General features: G+C 39.5%; 1 protein-coding gene across 1 annotated transcript in view; it reads right to left on the reverse strand.

Annotated features, from left to right (window-relative positions):
* Nucleotides 1–2,920, reverse strand: part of Itgb8 (integrin beta 8) — a 75,474-nt gene extending 72,554 nt beyond the window's left edge. Inside the window, exon 1 of the mRNA NM_177290.3 lies at nt 2,316–2,920. Within this exon, the coding sequence (NP_796264.2) occupies nt 2,316–2,442 (127 nt within the window). The 5' untranslated portion in view covers nt 2,443–2,920. The remainder of the gene's footprint in view (nt 1–2,315) is intronic.
* Between the last annotated feature and the right edge of the window lie 11,177 nt (nt 2,921–14,097).

Consider the following 14,097-nt stretch of genomic DNA (forward strand, 5'->3'; position numbering starts at 1 on the left):
ATAATAGCTACCATTTGTTAAAGAAATTGTGAGTTTTGAGATGTATCATTTTTCTATTGCTATGTAATTGGGTGACAAATTAGTTTTAATCTTTTAAAATTAGCAAGTGTAGAAATAAAATGTTGCTGCAATAACTCTTCAATATTAACTATTTTTTATTTAATGGAAAAACATTAGTGACCAGCTTTTTAATGTTGGCATTGATGATTTCAATTGTCTTCAGTCTCCATTAGTTTTTGCAAAGGAAAATTAAAAGGAACTAGAGTGATGTCTACATCAGAAATCTTTGCATCTCATTCATAATATACTCTACCCACAGTATTCAGCCACCTTCAACTCTCTCTGCTCACACTACTATAAGTCTAATGTACATTTGTATAAATTGTTCTTTAAAAATAAAACTGAAGTGATATATAGCTATAGTCTTCTTACTATGGCTTTATTGCCCTCAGCATCTTCTTGGTGTAAACTACTGGGCATGGGAACAAGATTTCCTTTGTAACCGATACCTAAATTTCTATTCTGCTTTAAGCATTTAATTTGCACAGTAAGACCTGTAATTTAAGACTTGTAGCTGTATCACAAAGTACAGCTGTTTATAGTGATCTCTAATTTGCTGAGTAGTACTGGCTATAATTTTTTTTTCATGTTTTAAACTACCATGCAAGTCATTATACATCAGAAGCTTTTGTATATTGACAGGGACTGGGAAAAGGATGCCTTGTTTTGATTTCAGATAAGCATTCACTTTTCAGGTCAGCAGGTGCAAGGCAGCCCATTCATAATACTTGCTTCAAATCAATAATAGTCACTGGATGGAAATATCTTGCTGGTACACAGGAACTTGACTTATCTCTACAAGCACAATGAACTTTTAAAAACCTTTGTTATTAGCAAAGATTAAAGGTGAGTGAGACTTTCTTTGGAACAAAATATATTCTGTTGACATAAGTTTTGGTCAGTTTATTGGTGCGAATGTTTACTAAATCTAGGAGAACACTTTATTTACTGACATAGGGTGGAATTAAGCTCAGTGGAAAATCTGCTGTGGCAAACACATGTTCCATTCAAAAGATACTTGATAAGGAGTGTGACTCTTTCCTTTGTATTAGGTTTCATTTATTTTGAAATCTCAAAGTCTCAAAATAACTACAAAATGAAAGTTGACTCTAGTTTGTCCTGTTTGATACAACTAGGAAAATCTCACCCAAAACTAATGCTAGACAACTATATATGCAATAATTAGAAGAAATTGCCTGGGCTTCTCTATTATAAACTTTTACATATAAGTATTTACTTTAGTTAACTTCAGGAAGAAAGCCAGCACACCAATTTAAAGTAAAGGACTAAATTTCAGTTTTACAACAGAAGTGAGGCTATTAATTAAAACTCCTTTAAGGTTGAGAGACTACAGTAAGTCTCTAATAAAATTTAAGGGATTAGTAACCCGAAGGGAAAAGTAAGTAAGTAAGTAAATAAATAAATAAATAAATAAGGCAATGGTAACTCCATCTGCAAAAAAAAAAAAAAAAAACATTTGGCCTCTATGGTAAATTTAATCCTTAGATTGTTATTATTACTTATTCTGTTTCATGAGTCACCAAGAATACAATGCTAACATGTTAAAGTGCCAAGCCCCCTCTCATGCACTGTCTGACTAGAAATGACTTGGGAAAGGTAGGCATCTATATCTGTTTTACAGATGAAGACAATAAAAGTTTATAGAGAGGTGACCTCTTGGTAACAGAGACCAAACTTAGGGGACAGATCATTTAGCCACAATAATTTAACAATCCCACCCCTCCGCAGGGCAGTGGCTTAAACCATGAATGGATATTCCTCAAGGGCATTAATTCATTCAAGCTGAATGTTATGGCAGAAGAAACTTGTTCTTTCTTAGACCAATAAATGAAAGACTCTTTCCTTTTATAAACCATCTTAGCCACAGGCTCTTAGTGGATGATGCTCCACCCCTAAGGTGAAAAGTTGGGGAATACAGACTATATAGTGATATCCTCAGGAAATACTGGAACCCCCAAACTGCATTCTGTAAGTACAACAGACTCTTTCCCAAACTTCAACTCAAATAAACTTTTCCCAGCACTGTGGACTATTGCTGTCACTTAGGGGTGAAAATGCCTGATACCTGGCTTCTTTATGGAGAACTTTGTTACACACCTGCCCTCCTGAAGTCTCAGCAGGACTGACCAGGACTGACATCTTCCACTTACCTGTCAGGGATGCCCAGGCCATAAGCTCTCAATACCAGCCCAAGACTTTGGGAGAAGGGAAGAAAACAAAGTAAAATAACTTACCACTTTGGCCCAGTCCGAGAACAAGTGAAAATACCCAGGCTGCCCCAAGAACCAAGGCTGGACCTCGCTGGCAGTTGTGCAGAGAGAGCAGTGCAGCAGTCAGAAAAGCCAGGGCCGAGCCGCACATAATGCAAAGCAGCCCGCCCGGTGCCTACTGCCTAGTTGCTTTCCTGATGCGCTCTCCCGACTTGAGAGCGCACCTTGAGGCCCGTGGGCTGCGAGTCCCTAGGACCTTTTCGACAGGCCGGGTTGGCCGACCCAGTTGCTCTCAGTAGGCGATACAGGTATTCGGTCCAGGGCAGCTCTCTGCATCTCAGGGCCCTTAAGGCCCTCCCAGCTCCGCACGGCGGGGCTTGCAGTCTCAACAAAAAGCACCTCCTTGGACAGCCGATGGCCCGCGGGGGCGAAGCAAGTACGGGCTCCACAGTCCGCTCCCAGACAAAGAAAAGAGCTTTTGTTTCTCCCCAGCCGATGGGGCTCTGCTGCATAAATCAGCTTAGCGAAGAGCCAAACACAATCAAACCCAAACAAAGCCTGAGGCTGGGGGGAAAACCACCCTAATGTAATTCACAGGGTGATGCTGCTTTAGTGGGAGGGGACGGCTAGAAGGCCAAGGGGGTGGGGGAGTTGCTGGCGCATCAGTCGGTGCTAGCTTCTTCCACAGGTGGGCAGGGAGGCCAACTCCACTTAGTCGCAGCTAGCAGAGGTTCAGGCGGCAGCGTTCCGATTGGCGGGAGAGGAGACACGGGTGCCAGCAGCTTGGGGAAGCAGCTCCGCGAGCTCCCTAGAAGCTCCTGTCTGCACTCGCGGGCAACCAACAAGGCATCCCAGTTGCTTACTGGGCTAGAAGGGGATGTTCCATGCACCTCGCTGGGAGGGAGCTGCGTACCCTTGTCCTTTCTCGGACTCTGTCGGCTCAGGCGTCTGGCCACCCAGAACCCTGGCAGCTGATGCGTTCTGGGATGAGAGGGAAGAGAGGCAGGCGATGGGCAGGGATGGGGTGATCTAGTTCTGTGGTCCCCCGTGGGGGCTCCCAGCTTTCGGGTGGCTGGGCGTGCTCCGAGCTGAGAGTTGCTAGGAAACCTCCCCACGCTACAGTGCTCCTTGCTTGGGTCGCCAGCAAGCGCAGTGGCGGCCCAGGACAGCAGCAGCAGCAGAAGCAGCAAACAGCTCCAGCTCGGAGTAGCGTGGGCGGGACATTGGTGAGGCATGAAGTCACCGCGGCCCACACTCGCTCTTTGTTTTGCTCACTCCAGCTCTTTTTTCTCCCCCCTCGAATCTAATAGTTGCCATTCCCATCGTTCTCAAGAATTCCTGGTGCGTAGTGGCGCAACAGGAATCGCATGCTGAGTTCTCTTTTCTCTCACCCCCTCGCCCCCCAATTCTGAGTTCCAACGCTTCCATAACGGTATAGGTGGAAAACTTCTCGCAGCTCGAGTGGCAGCATGAACCCCAACATTTCATCCTCTTGCCGCGTGCTCCTTTGTTCAGGAATCCTTACTGGCCCGCAGCTGCTGAATACAAAGTAGATTTCGGGGGCCTCTCCCCTCCCCCAACACTGCTCTCAGAGTATTCACTGCCCGCTTTCCTTGCAGCCTTAAGACCTTGCCCTGTGTCTGATCCCAAATCTGTCTGAGGTCTTCCCAGACTTTGGAGATTTAGACAAGATGTATTCTACTGTCAGATATATTTCGTTGTTCCTTTTGTAGACCCTCAGCCCTGAAAGGGGCAGCCTAGCTTTTTCCCAGGGTCTGTTTGTGGTTCTTTGGCCTTTTGTTGGTTACAATGGATCTTTTGACCTTAAACGCCACCTTCTCAGTAAAAGGAAACAAGAAGTTGCAGATGGCAGCAGAAGAGTGAATGAATACAAGCTTGCAATTCAGTTTTGCAGTTTTGGGTGAGGCTAAAGCGTTGCTAAACTGGACAGCCAAGGAAGTAGTAGCATTGCCTCTCCAGGTCTTGTCAGCGCCCTCGACACCTTAAGGAGAAGGAAGAAACACAGTTCTCTAGGTTTGGGAAAGAGCTCCTTTTCTAATTTGATACTGGAGACCTTGGCTCCTAGTTTCCCCTAGAGCCCAATAATTTTCATTGTATTGAAGTTCAGTTCGACTTTTTTTTACTAGTGGCTTACACAACACCACTTTTTTCAGGCATCAGACCCAGTCCAGCCAGGTCAAGGTGAACTATAGGGGATTTTTTTCTCCTTAATTGTTTCCGGCTTCTTATTTGGAGTAAAGAAAACAAGTAGGAGGTCCCACCAACCCTCCTCTTTAAAAAACTTCTTTCTGTTTTCTAATTGTTGACAGTGAATGGAAAGTACCTGGTTAATAAACCACAACATCAAAAACTCCCCTTTCTTCAGGTGTGGACTGTACATTGGACTAACAGTAAAGCCAGGAACCTAGTTAGTAAAGTGCCCTAGATCTGTTAAGGAGGATCATTTGTGAAGCTAAGGGGGCAATCCATACTTCAACGACTGATGTCAGTCAACACAACTCCAAGCCACTGTACTTCATTTTCAAATTTTCATTCTTTGGTTTTTCAAATTTCTTCCTGGATATCTTCATTGAGATGTAGCTACTGTAAAGTAGCTGAGATAGGTTGGAACAAAAACATAGCATAGTGAAGATATGGTTAGAGCCACTTCAGCTGGGAAGTGTGTTTATTTTCTTGAAATTATGTGACAAACCTAGGCAATGCAGCAACCCTTGAGGCATTGCAAAGCTCTGACAAAGATAACAAGTTAATCTCAATAGCATCCAGTCTGCCTTGTGAAATTACTGATACATTAATGTTTCAGTCAACCTGCTTTTACATCAGAAATGACAGTTACAATACTAAATGAGACAGAAGCTTATACAATAAGAATGGATGAAATTTTGTGAAACTGCTAAAGTATATAATTTTATATTGTTAGGTGTTCATATACTTTACATCTGAACTCAAACCTACTGTGTGAAAAGATAAAACAATGAAATAAATTTGTTTCGGAAAGGTTGAAAGTCATTCAAAAGACAGCCATTTCTGGCCACGAAATACATGCCAGAGTTTGGGGGTAGACTGCAGTTGGTAAATGTCACACAAGCATGAGGTCTTGAATTTGGATCCCCACAACCTACATAAAAAGCTTGGCATGGGACCCCCTTCCCCGAGCTCCAGAGGACCAGACGGATTTCCAAAGCTCATTGACCAGACAGCTGAATCCATTAGTTCCAGGTTGAATGAAAGAGCTTGTCTTAAAAAACCAAAAAAACAAAAGCAAAAGATGGATTGAAATTGAGAAAAGCATCCAATAAGAGAAATCGAGAAAAGTGTTCAGAGTCAACCTCTACCCACTGTCCACAGGCATGCACTCACATATGCATATATATGCCATGATACATGTTTATTGGCACACTGACAAGTTGCCTCAGTTTTGTTTCCTGTTGCTGTCATATAAATACTTTCACGAGATCAACCTAAGAAAAGGTTTGCTAGTCTCTCAATTGAAGGTGACAGTCCATTATTTCAAGGAAAAATCAAGTTGACAGAAACTTCAAAGAGCAAATCACTCAGGGCAAGCAATACCCAGGGTCCCCTCTCCTTTCATTCACTCCAGGCCAGAACATGAAAAGGTGCTGCCTACATCCAGGGGGAGCCTTTCCACATCAATGAACCCAATTAAGAAAATCCCTCTCAGACAAAGCCAATGAAGAGAATCCCTCATTCTGACTCCTTTCTCAAGTGAATCTAGATAGTGTCAAGCTGACAAAATGAACAACCACCACACAAGTACATACACAACACAGGTACCACTATGCATTCATCCAAAACTCCCCAATGCCAATTCTTAAAGGTTATTGAACAATCACAGCATTATTTGCCACTAATTTTCTGTTGGAAAGAGAGTATAATTCTGGTTATCAAAATAAAAATAAAATAATGTGCTAGACAATAGACTGTGAGCCTATAGATATGAGGAAGACATCTGAACATTTTTGGTTATGAAAATATAATTACTCCTGAAATTCTGCAGTTCATCCTTGAGTTTTCTTATAATAAATGTAACAAATAACCTAGGGACAAAAGGTGTACTTGTATTGAGTAAATGTCACTGGCTACATAACTTATAATTTCTCTTGTAAAAAAAAGGGGGGGCATGATACTATAAAGAAATACAGTATTATCTCCATTGTTACCTGAAGTTTAACAAAGAAAAATGTTCAAGATGATGACTAATTCCTGTTTTCTATCATGTTTCTCGCTTTGACATTTCTGATAGCTAATTTTTCATCATTTTCAGTAATGAGAGCAAATTAAAGTCATAGATAGTCTAAAATAAGATTCTAGCTATTCATTCCAGCCTTTGAACCATTAGACTCTTTGAGTTGTTAATAAGTCATAAAATTAGATGACTTAAGCTTCTACCCTACTCCTTTAACCTTAATTTCTTGCCAATGCAGTTTATGGTGAGCATGAATAAGCTGTGTGGGTAGTAGGAATAACAGACACATCTGAAAGACTTTTATTGAGTATGTAAATGTGAAACTGATTTTTTTTCCAAATGACTTATTTCATACTTGCATCCACAGCTATATTAACATTTCAAAAATATGTCTTTTGATGTTGAGGCTAGAGCTACTGGATAGATTTTTAGGGTATCATCATAAGTCTATAAACTTCTCTCAGCTACAGCTCATAAGAGATGAAAATGATCTAAAAATTGGACTATGTCATGAAAATGATCATGTCTAGGTGATTTTTCTGAGTAAGCACATGAAGCATTGAAAAATACTGCTCTCTAGTCTATTTTGTTATTGGGTGAACTAAAGAGTATCTAACACATAATCATCATAAATTATTAACAAACTTATTCTTTCTCTGTTCCAGGAGATTTTGAATTAGTGGGTTTTGTATACAGCCCAGCAACCATCTCAGTAAGCTCTTAGAATGGTTTTTCTATTCTCATGACTATTGAATCCCATCGATAATGGCTAAATAAAGACTTCTCAAAATTGTCATCAATAGAAACAAAGTCTATTAGGTGCAGTTTTAAGACACACACACACAGAAAGAGAGAGAGAGAGAGAGAGAGAGAGAGAGAGAGAGAGAAGAATGGAACTAGTATCATATAAAGGTAGATGGCAGATGATTAAGGTTATGAACTGCTATTATTTTCTGAAACAAGATCCCATGATTAAGCTTAGAAAACATTCAGTTAAATGGCTAAGTTCTTCCCTAGAGAAATTTCCAGAAACTAGAGTAGGCCACCGTTTATTTGATTTTGAAAACTCTTTATTTTGGGACCAGCATACATGTATACTGCTCAGTTGTTCTCCTTGTACAAATGTAGAAATTAAACCCAACCAGGCAAAGAGAATAGCTTTATTTCTTTAAGAATTCTTGGGCATGCAAGAATCAGAGCTCTGATTTTCTTGGACCACCACACATTAATGATAACTTTTGATTTCAAGTAATAGAATAGTACTGTAAATGTTATAAGCTTTTATTAATTTTTTTAATGGGAAGAAGTTGGGAGCTCACAGAATTAGCATAAGGCTGGGAAAACAGGATTGAATAAGGCCACAGAACAGAGGCGACATTGGCCGATTGTCTTAATTAGGGCCTCTACTGCTGTGAAGAGATATCATTAATGACCATGGCGACTCTAAAAACATTTAAGTGGGGTTGGCTTACAGTTCAGAGGTTTAATCATAATGGCAAGTAACAAGATGGCATAAAGACAGACATGGTGCTGGAGAGTTAGCAGAGAGTTCTATATCTGGATCTGAAGGCAGTATGAAAAGAGAATGAGCCACTGGGCCTGACTTGAATATTTAAAAAGCCCATCTACCAGTGACATACTTCATTCAACAAGACCACATCTCATAATAGTGCCACTCCCTATGAGCCTGTGGGGGCCATTTTCATTCAAAGGACTACATCTAGAAGTGTCTAACTCACAAGAGTTTGAATCACCCCATCATTTGTAAATCAATTGCTGAAGATTTAGAATCAAATTTCTAACTTTCAGAATTTCTGTTATACATCATTGCACTGGAACACTGGAAGTGGAGAAGAGAAGGGGGAGCTACTGCTGTTGGATTCCTCTGTGGAAAATATGTTAGTTTGGAATATTTTATCTGTGCACAGTCTTATTCCAGCTTCCTCTTATCCTTTTATTTTTCTCTTTTTTTCAGCATGCAGCAAAGTGATGCTTACTTAGCCTTCAATTCATTTTTATGGGAATTCTAGAAATGCAAAGATGTTTGAATACATGTCTAAATTTTGAGAAATTCTATATTGGCTCAAGCCTATAGCAGGTGCTACCAGGGTTGCCTCTTGTCTCATCCAGCTAACCATATGCTTGGAATGCTGGTGAATTGATACTGTCTTAACTGCAACTGATTGTGTGGGAGCAAGGTGTAAATACTTCAGTTCCCTGTCCTGTGAATGGAATCATGTGGGACCTATGTTCTACAGTATTTTTGGAATAGTTTTCAAAAATAATTTTCTATATCATAGGTTAATAAAAATAAAATAAAATATTAGAATAATAGATGTCACCAAAATTTCAAATTGTTATATGTGGGAACTAAAAAGAGAGCCCGGGGGAAGAGAGGGAAGGGAAAAGGCCCATGCCCCACCAGAGTTTCCCTATTCTCTGGTCAGTAAGGCATGGGAGGGCTGCTACCTACCCTTTCCACTCATCCCTGGGTGTGCATTCCTCTATTCCAATCTTCAGGGAGTGGCCAAGGGGCAGCCCAACCAGGGGACCCCGGAGCTACCTTGCAAAACCTGGGGGTTATAGGAGAGAGGGATGAGGGAAGAGGTTCCCAACACTCACCAGTGTGCAGCGGATCTTGATGGAGCAGAGACTCTCTATGGTTTAAGAGCTTTATTATAGAAATGCAGGGAGAAAGAGAGAAGGGAGAAAGAGAGAGAGAGAGAGAGAGAGAGAGAGAGAGAGAGAGAGAGAGAGAGAGAATAGGCTAGAGAGAAAGAGTAAGAGAGCAGAGAGAGGAGAGGAGAGGAGAGGAGAGGAGAGGAGAGGAGAGGAGAGGAGAGGAGAGGAGAGGAGAGGAGAGGAGAGGACAAAGAGAGAGGGGAGAGGGTGAGAGAGAGGGGAGAGGGTGAGAGAGAGAAGGGTAAGAGGGAGACAAGTAAGAGAGTAAGAAGTAAAAGAACAAGGTGGGACTGAACACCCCTTTTTATGGTCTTTACTGTTGCTAGGTAACTGGAGAGGAGTTTAGCCTGAAAGTCAGAAGCTTGGGCCATTGCCTATGTGACTACTGACAATGCTTCTCTTGTGGGGGTTGTGGGGGGTGGTAACTTAGGCAGGGGCCAGAGTTCCAGGAGCATAAGGGAATGCCTACCATGCCATGAAAGTGAATTATAACCATTGGGGTTCAGACCTCAGCTCAACTGGAGACCAGCCTGCAAGTCCCCACAGCTGTATAAGTTTCTGAAGACTTTCAGTCTCTAAATGTTCTTCCCAAACAACAAAGAATAGTCTTTCAGGCCATTCTGAAACAGGAGAAGGAACGTATATCATATCACAATTTGAACAACACTGAGTATGTTTCACCTAAACTCCCCCAGGAAAATAAACTGTAGTAGATCAGCACATTTCAGGAGCGTCTCCTCCCTCATTTCTCCACTGTTCCCTTGTCTCAAGGGACAACTAGCATAACATCAGTGATGAACATAATTGAGACTCTGAACATGAAAATTTGCATTCTATTCTTTTCTATCTATAAAGTAGCCACAACAAAAATTACAAGAACTTTAGAATATAAAATGTCCAATTGGAAGCTGCTACTTAGTAGCTAATGGATGGGCAAATTATTTATTTTCCCCATGCCTCAATTTACCTATTTTTGCAAGGATGACATTAAGATAACTATCAGAATTGGAAAATGAAAATGATACATTATGACATTTCTATGATGGCTTTTACATCATAGAAAATTCTGGTAAGGATGTAATGCAGCAGGAGCTACTACTATTCATTGCTCTCAAACTCCAAAGTACCGTGATTACTCCTTATAGATAGTCTGGCATTTATTATAAACCAAATGAACCAGTAGTCATATTTGATGTTATTTTTTTCAAAGAAGTTGAAAACTATGTCTATCTAGAACCAGTACATGGATTTTTACACCACCTTTAATCATAATTTCTCAAACTTGGAAGCAATCAAAATGTCTTTCAAAGGTTGTGAAAATGTTGTCTTCTAGACATAACACAACCTGTGTAGTAATGAGCTCATAGCATGTGTGACTGTTTTCAGTGAGCCTACACAAGGCTAGACTATCAGCACTCAATCATACATTATGGAGGGCCTCATAGGTACTACCTAGCTCTGCTGGATGATTGCCTACAGCTGGTTACTTAGGGGACCATCATTGTTTTTAGTTGTGAACCTATTGAAGAAATCACAGAACTTCACTGAACAGTTCCAAACACATAGTCACACAGATGATCCTAGTTAAATGTAAAGATCTCACAAAATGAAAGAAAAGAAAAAGAAATTGATGGAAACAAACAAAACATAATTTGTAGGGATGATGGCAAGAGAGATGTAAGGGACAGAGGATTATAGCAATCAGCTCTTTATAATATATGAAATTGTCAAAGGATAAATTCATTAAATTTTTTAAATGATGTTTTCTAATCATTTGATAAATAAGTAAAACATAATATATCCTGACAGTGGAATATTTATCAACACTAAAATCAAACATATTATTAAACTACGAAAGATATGGAGAAACCTAAGTTCATATTATTATATGAAAGAAGGTCCTGTAGGCTAAGACTTTTCAAAACCTACTTTAATAAGGGTTTTTTTTTAAATATTTTTTATTATTACGTATTTTCCTCAATTACATTTAGAATGCTATCCCAAAAGTCCCCCATACCCTCCTCTCCACTTCCCTACCCATTTTTTGGCCCTGGCATTCCCCTGTACTCGGGCATATAAAGTTTACGTGTCCAATGGGCCTCTCTTTCCAGTGATGGCCGACTAGGCCATCTTTTGATACATATGCAGCTAGAGTCAAGAGCTCCAGGGTACTGGTTAGTTCATAATGTTGTTGCACCTACAGGGTTGCAGATCTCTTTAGCTACTTGGATACTTTCTCTAGCTCCTCCATTGGGGGCCCTGTGCTCCACCCAATAGCTGACTGTGAGCATCTACTTATGTGTTTGTTAGGCCCCGGCCTAGTCTCACAAGAGACAGCTATATCAGGGTAATAAGGGTTTTTAAATGCTTCAACCTCCTTTATAACCTGATGACCAAAGGTAGGGGAGGAAGACGGCTAATAGGAAAAAGGGAATGTGAACCTGTTTAGAAGTATTGCGGGGGTGGTGGGAGAGAGGGTGATTCCAATCTCCATTGCTAGACATCCATCTACTAGCAAAATACTGAACATGAATCAGCAGCAGTGGCTTGATTCAGAAGAAACCATGAGGCTCCACCAATCAGCGCAAGTCCACAGAAGCAGCAAGAAGCAGCTGGAACACTATCAAAAGTTCTTTAGTGTGTTTCTCTCTACAAAGTCACAAGCAAAGATCAGCAAAGAAAGCCAGGTGAATTAATAGCAGAGTGTGGTCAGTGAAGACCAGCATCAGTGAAGCCCAAGGAAGACAAGCAAGGTGAATCAAGGCCAGAGCATTGTTCACTGTCTGTTGGGATAAACTTATATTCATCCAAATATCACCTGTCCTCTCAAGCATCTGCTCCAGCATAATATCACATGCTCTTTCACGAGATAGGTTACAGTAAAACACCACATATCTATTCTCTGCAAAACACATTCTCTCACGTGTCTGTCTTAGCAAAACATCCTTTTATAAGACAGCTTCAAGAAAAAAAATCACATGGCACAACTGAGTCTCCAGCAAAACCAGAAACTTCCACTACAAGCCAATTTGCAAAAGCTCTGCACTATTTGATTCTAACTACATAGCATTCTGAAAAGAGAGAATCTTTGAAGACAGTATAAAGAACGGTGGCTGGCAGAGGTTATTTGGGCTAGAAAGAAGAACAGCAAGATCAGAGGTGTTTTACTGAAGTGGAAGTGTCCTGTACAATGGTGGACAAAATGCCATGCCCCATTAGTGCCAGCCCACAAGATGTAGAACAGCAAGATTAAACCCCAATATAAACTGTGAACAGCAGTTGAAACATGGTATTACTCTATCAAAAACATTACTGTGGTGAGGTTGGTCATAGGGGAAGCTGTATAAGTGCAGAAGCACAGTTATATAGAAATTCTTTGTATGTACTTCTTAATTGTAGTGTGTACCTAAAGCTGTTATAAAAAATAGTTCATAAACACACATCCACACCCATATGTATTTATACACATACCACACATAAAACCACCAAGTAAGATAATTATTAAAATTAAAAGGAAGACCATGAACAAAACATACTAGAATTCATAATGTACTAACCATTTAGAGTTTTTTAAAAATTGGTAGTTAGAATTATTTTAATTTTATAATGTGTAAATGTGTAAAAATTATCAAAACTTGCATATTGTGAAGAAAAAAAGCAAAAGAAATACTGTTGTTTTGCTGAATGCTAAACTTTTCTCTTCTAGTATCCATTTTCTTATTTATGCATAGTAACAGATGCAGTGAGCTGGTCTTTATAGAAATTTGTAACCGAAGCATCTTTGACGACAATCTAATTTTATGCCTTCTTTGTCAGACAAAGTTATTCTTAAATCTCCAGTCTGATATCATTATCTAGCTTGATATACAACTGTAGGATGGACATATTGACTTACGTGTTTACAAAAAGACACATGTTTATAATATTACCTTTTACTTAAAGTTTAAGATGTTTAAGCTTTTAAGTACGTAGGAAACTAAATGGATGTTTAATAAGCATTATATGCTATTGTTTCAAAAGTGTAGTGATTTTTAAGGCCTAAAGCTGGGTCTATCCAACAGAGGTATCTGCAGATATTATAAAGACAACGTTTCACATTGACATAGTTTATCTGTTGAGCCACTGTGGTATTTGGAGGCAGTCATGCATCATTTCACAGCTACAGGCCCTTCTAAAGCTCAATAAGTCAATGAGCCTAGGGCCAAAAGTTTCTCTTTCAGCATTTTCTCATGATCACATGGCCTCTAGAGAATGAAGTCATCACAAAATTTAAATTATTCTAATTGAATTCACATGGAATGTTTAGACTTGGCATTCAGCCAACATCAGCCCCTTCTCAAATTTCAAAATTACTTCATGTTTCACCTTGAAGAATGTGACCTTTTAACATACTAAGGAAATTCTTTGAGAATTAATCATTGGATATTGAATTTAAGCATTCATTTAGTAAACATATAACTATTTATTGAACATTTACTATGTAAAGTGATAGGCCCTAAGAAAAATACAAATATTAGTGAAAGTGAATCTTTCTTCTCAGATATATTTAAATCAGATTTTTGGGAAAAAAAATGACTCAATTACTAAATTGGTAAACAGGGTAGCTGAGGAAACCATCCTAACATCAGTAATAAAATTTAATACAACATAAAACATTATTCACAAACTAAGTGATTTAAATAAATTATAGCTGTTTGGAAAAGATATTTAAAGTAGATACTTTTACCAGATGTTTGTGGTAGAGTAAATGCTGTAGTGTAAAACCTTGAGACTATATATATGTGTGTGTGTGTGTGTGTGTGTGTGTATATATATATATATATACATATATATATATACATATATATATACATATATATATATATATTATTTCTGACATTGGTAATAATTGAAAAT

This window comes from Mus musculus, chromosome 12, assembly GCF_000001635.26.
Source record: "Mus musculus strain C57BL/6J chromosome 12, GRCm38.p6 C57BL/6J".
Taxonomy (NCBI): Eukaryota; Metazoa; Chordata; class Mammalia; order Rodentia; family Muridae; genus Mus; species Mus musculus.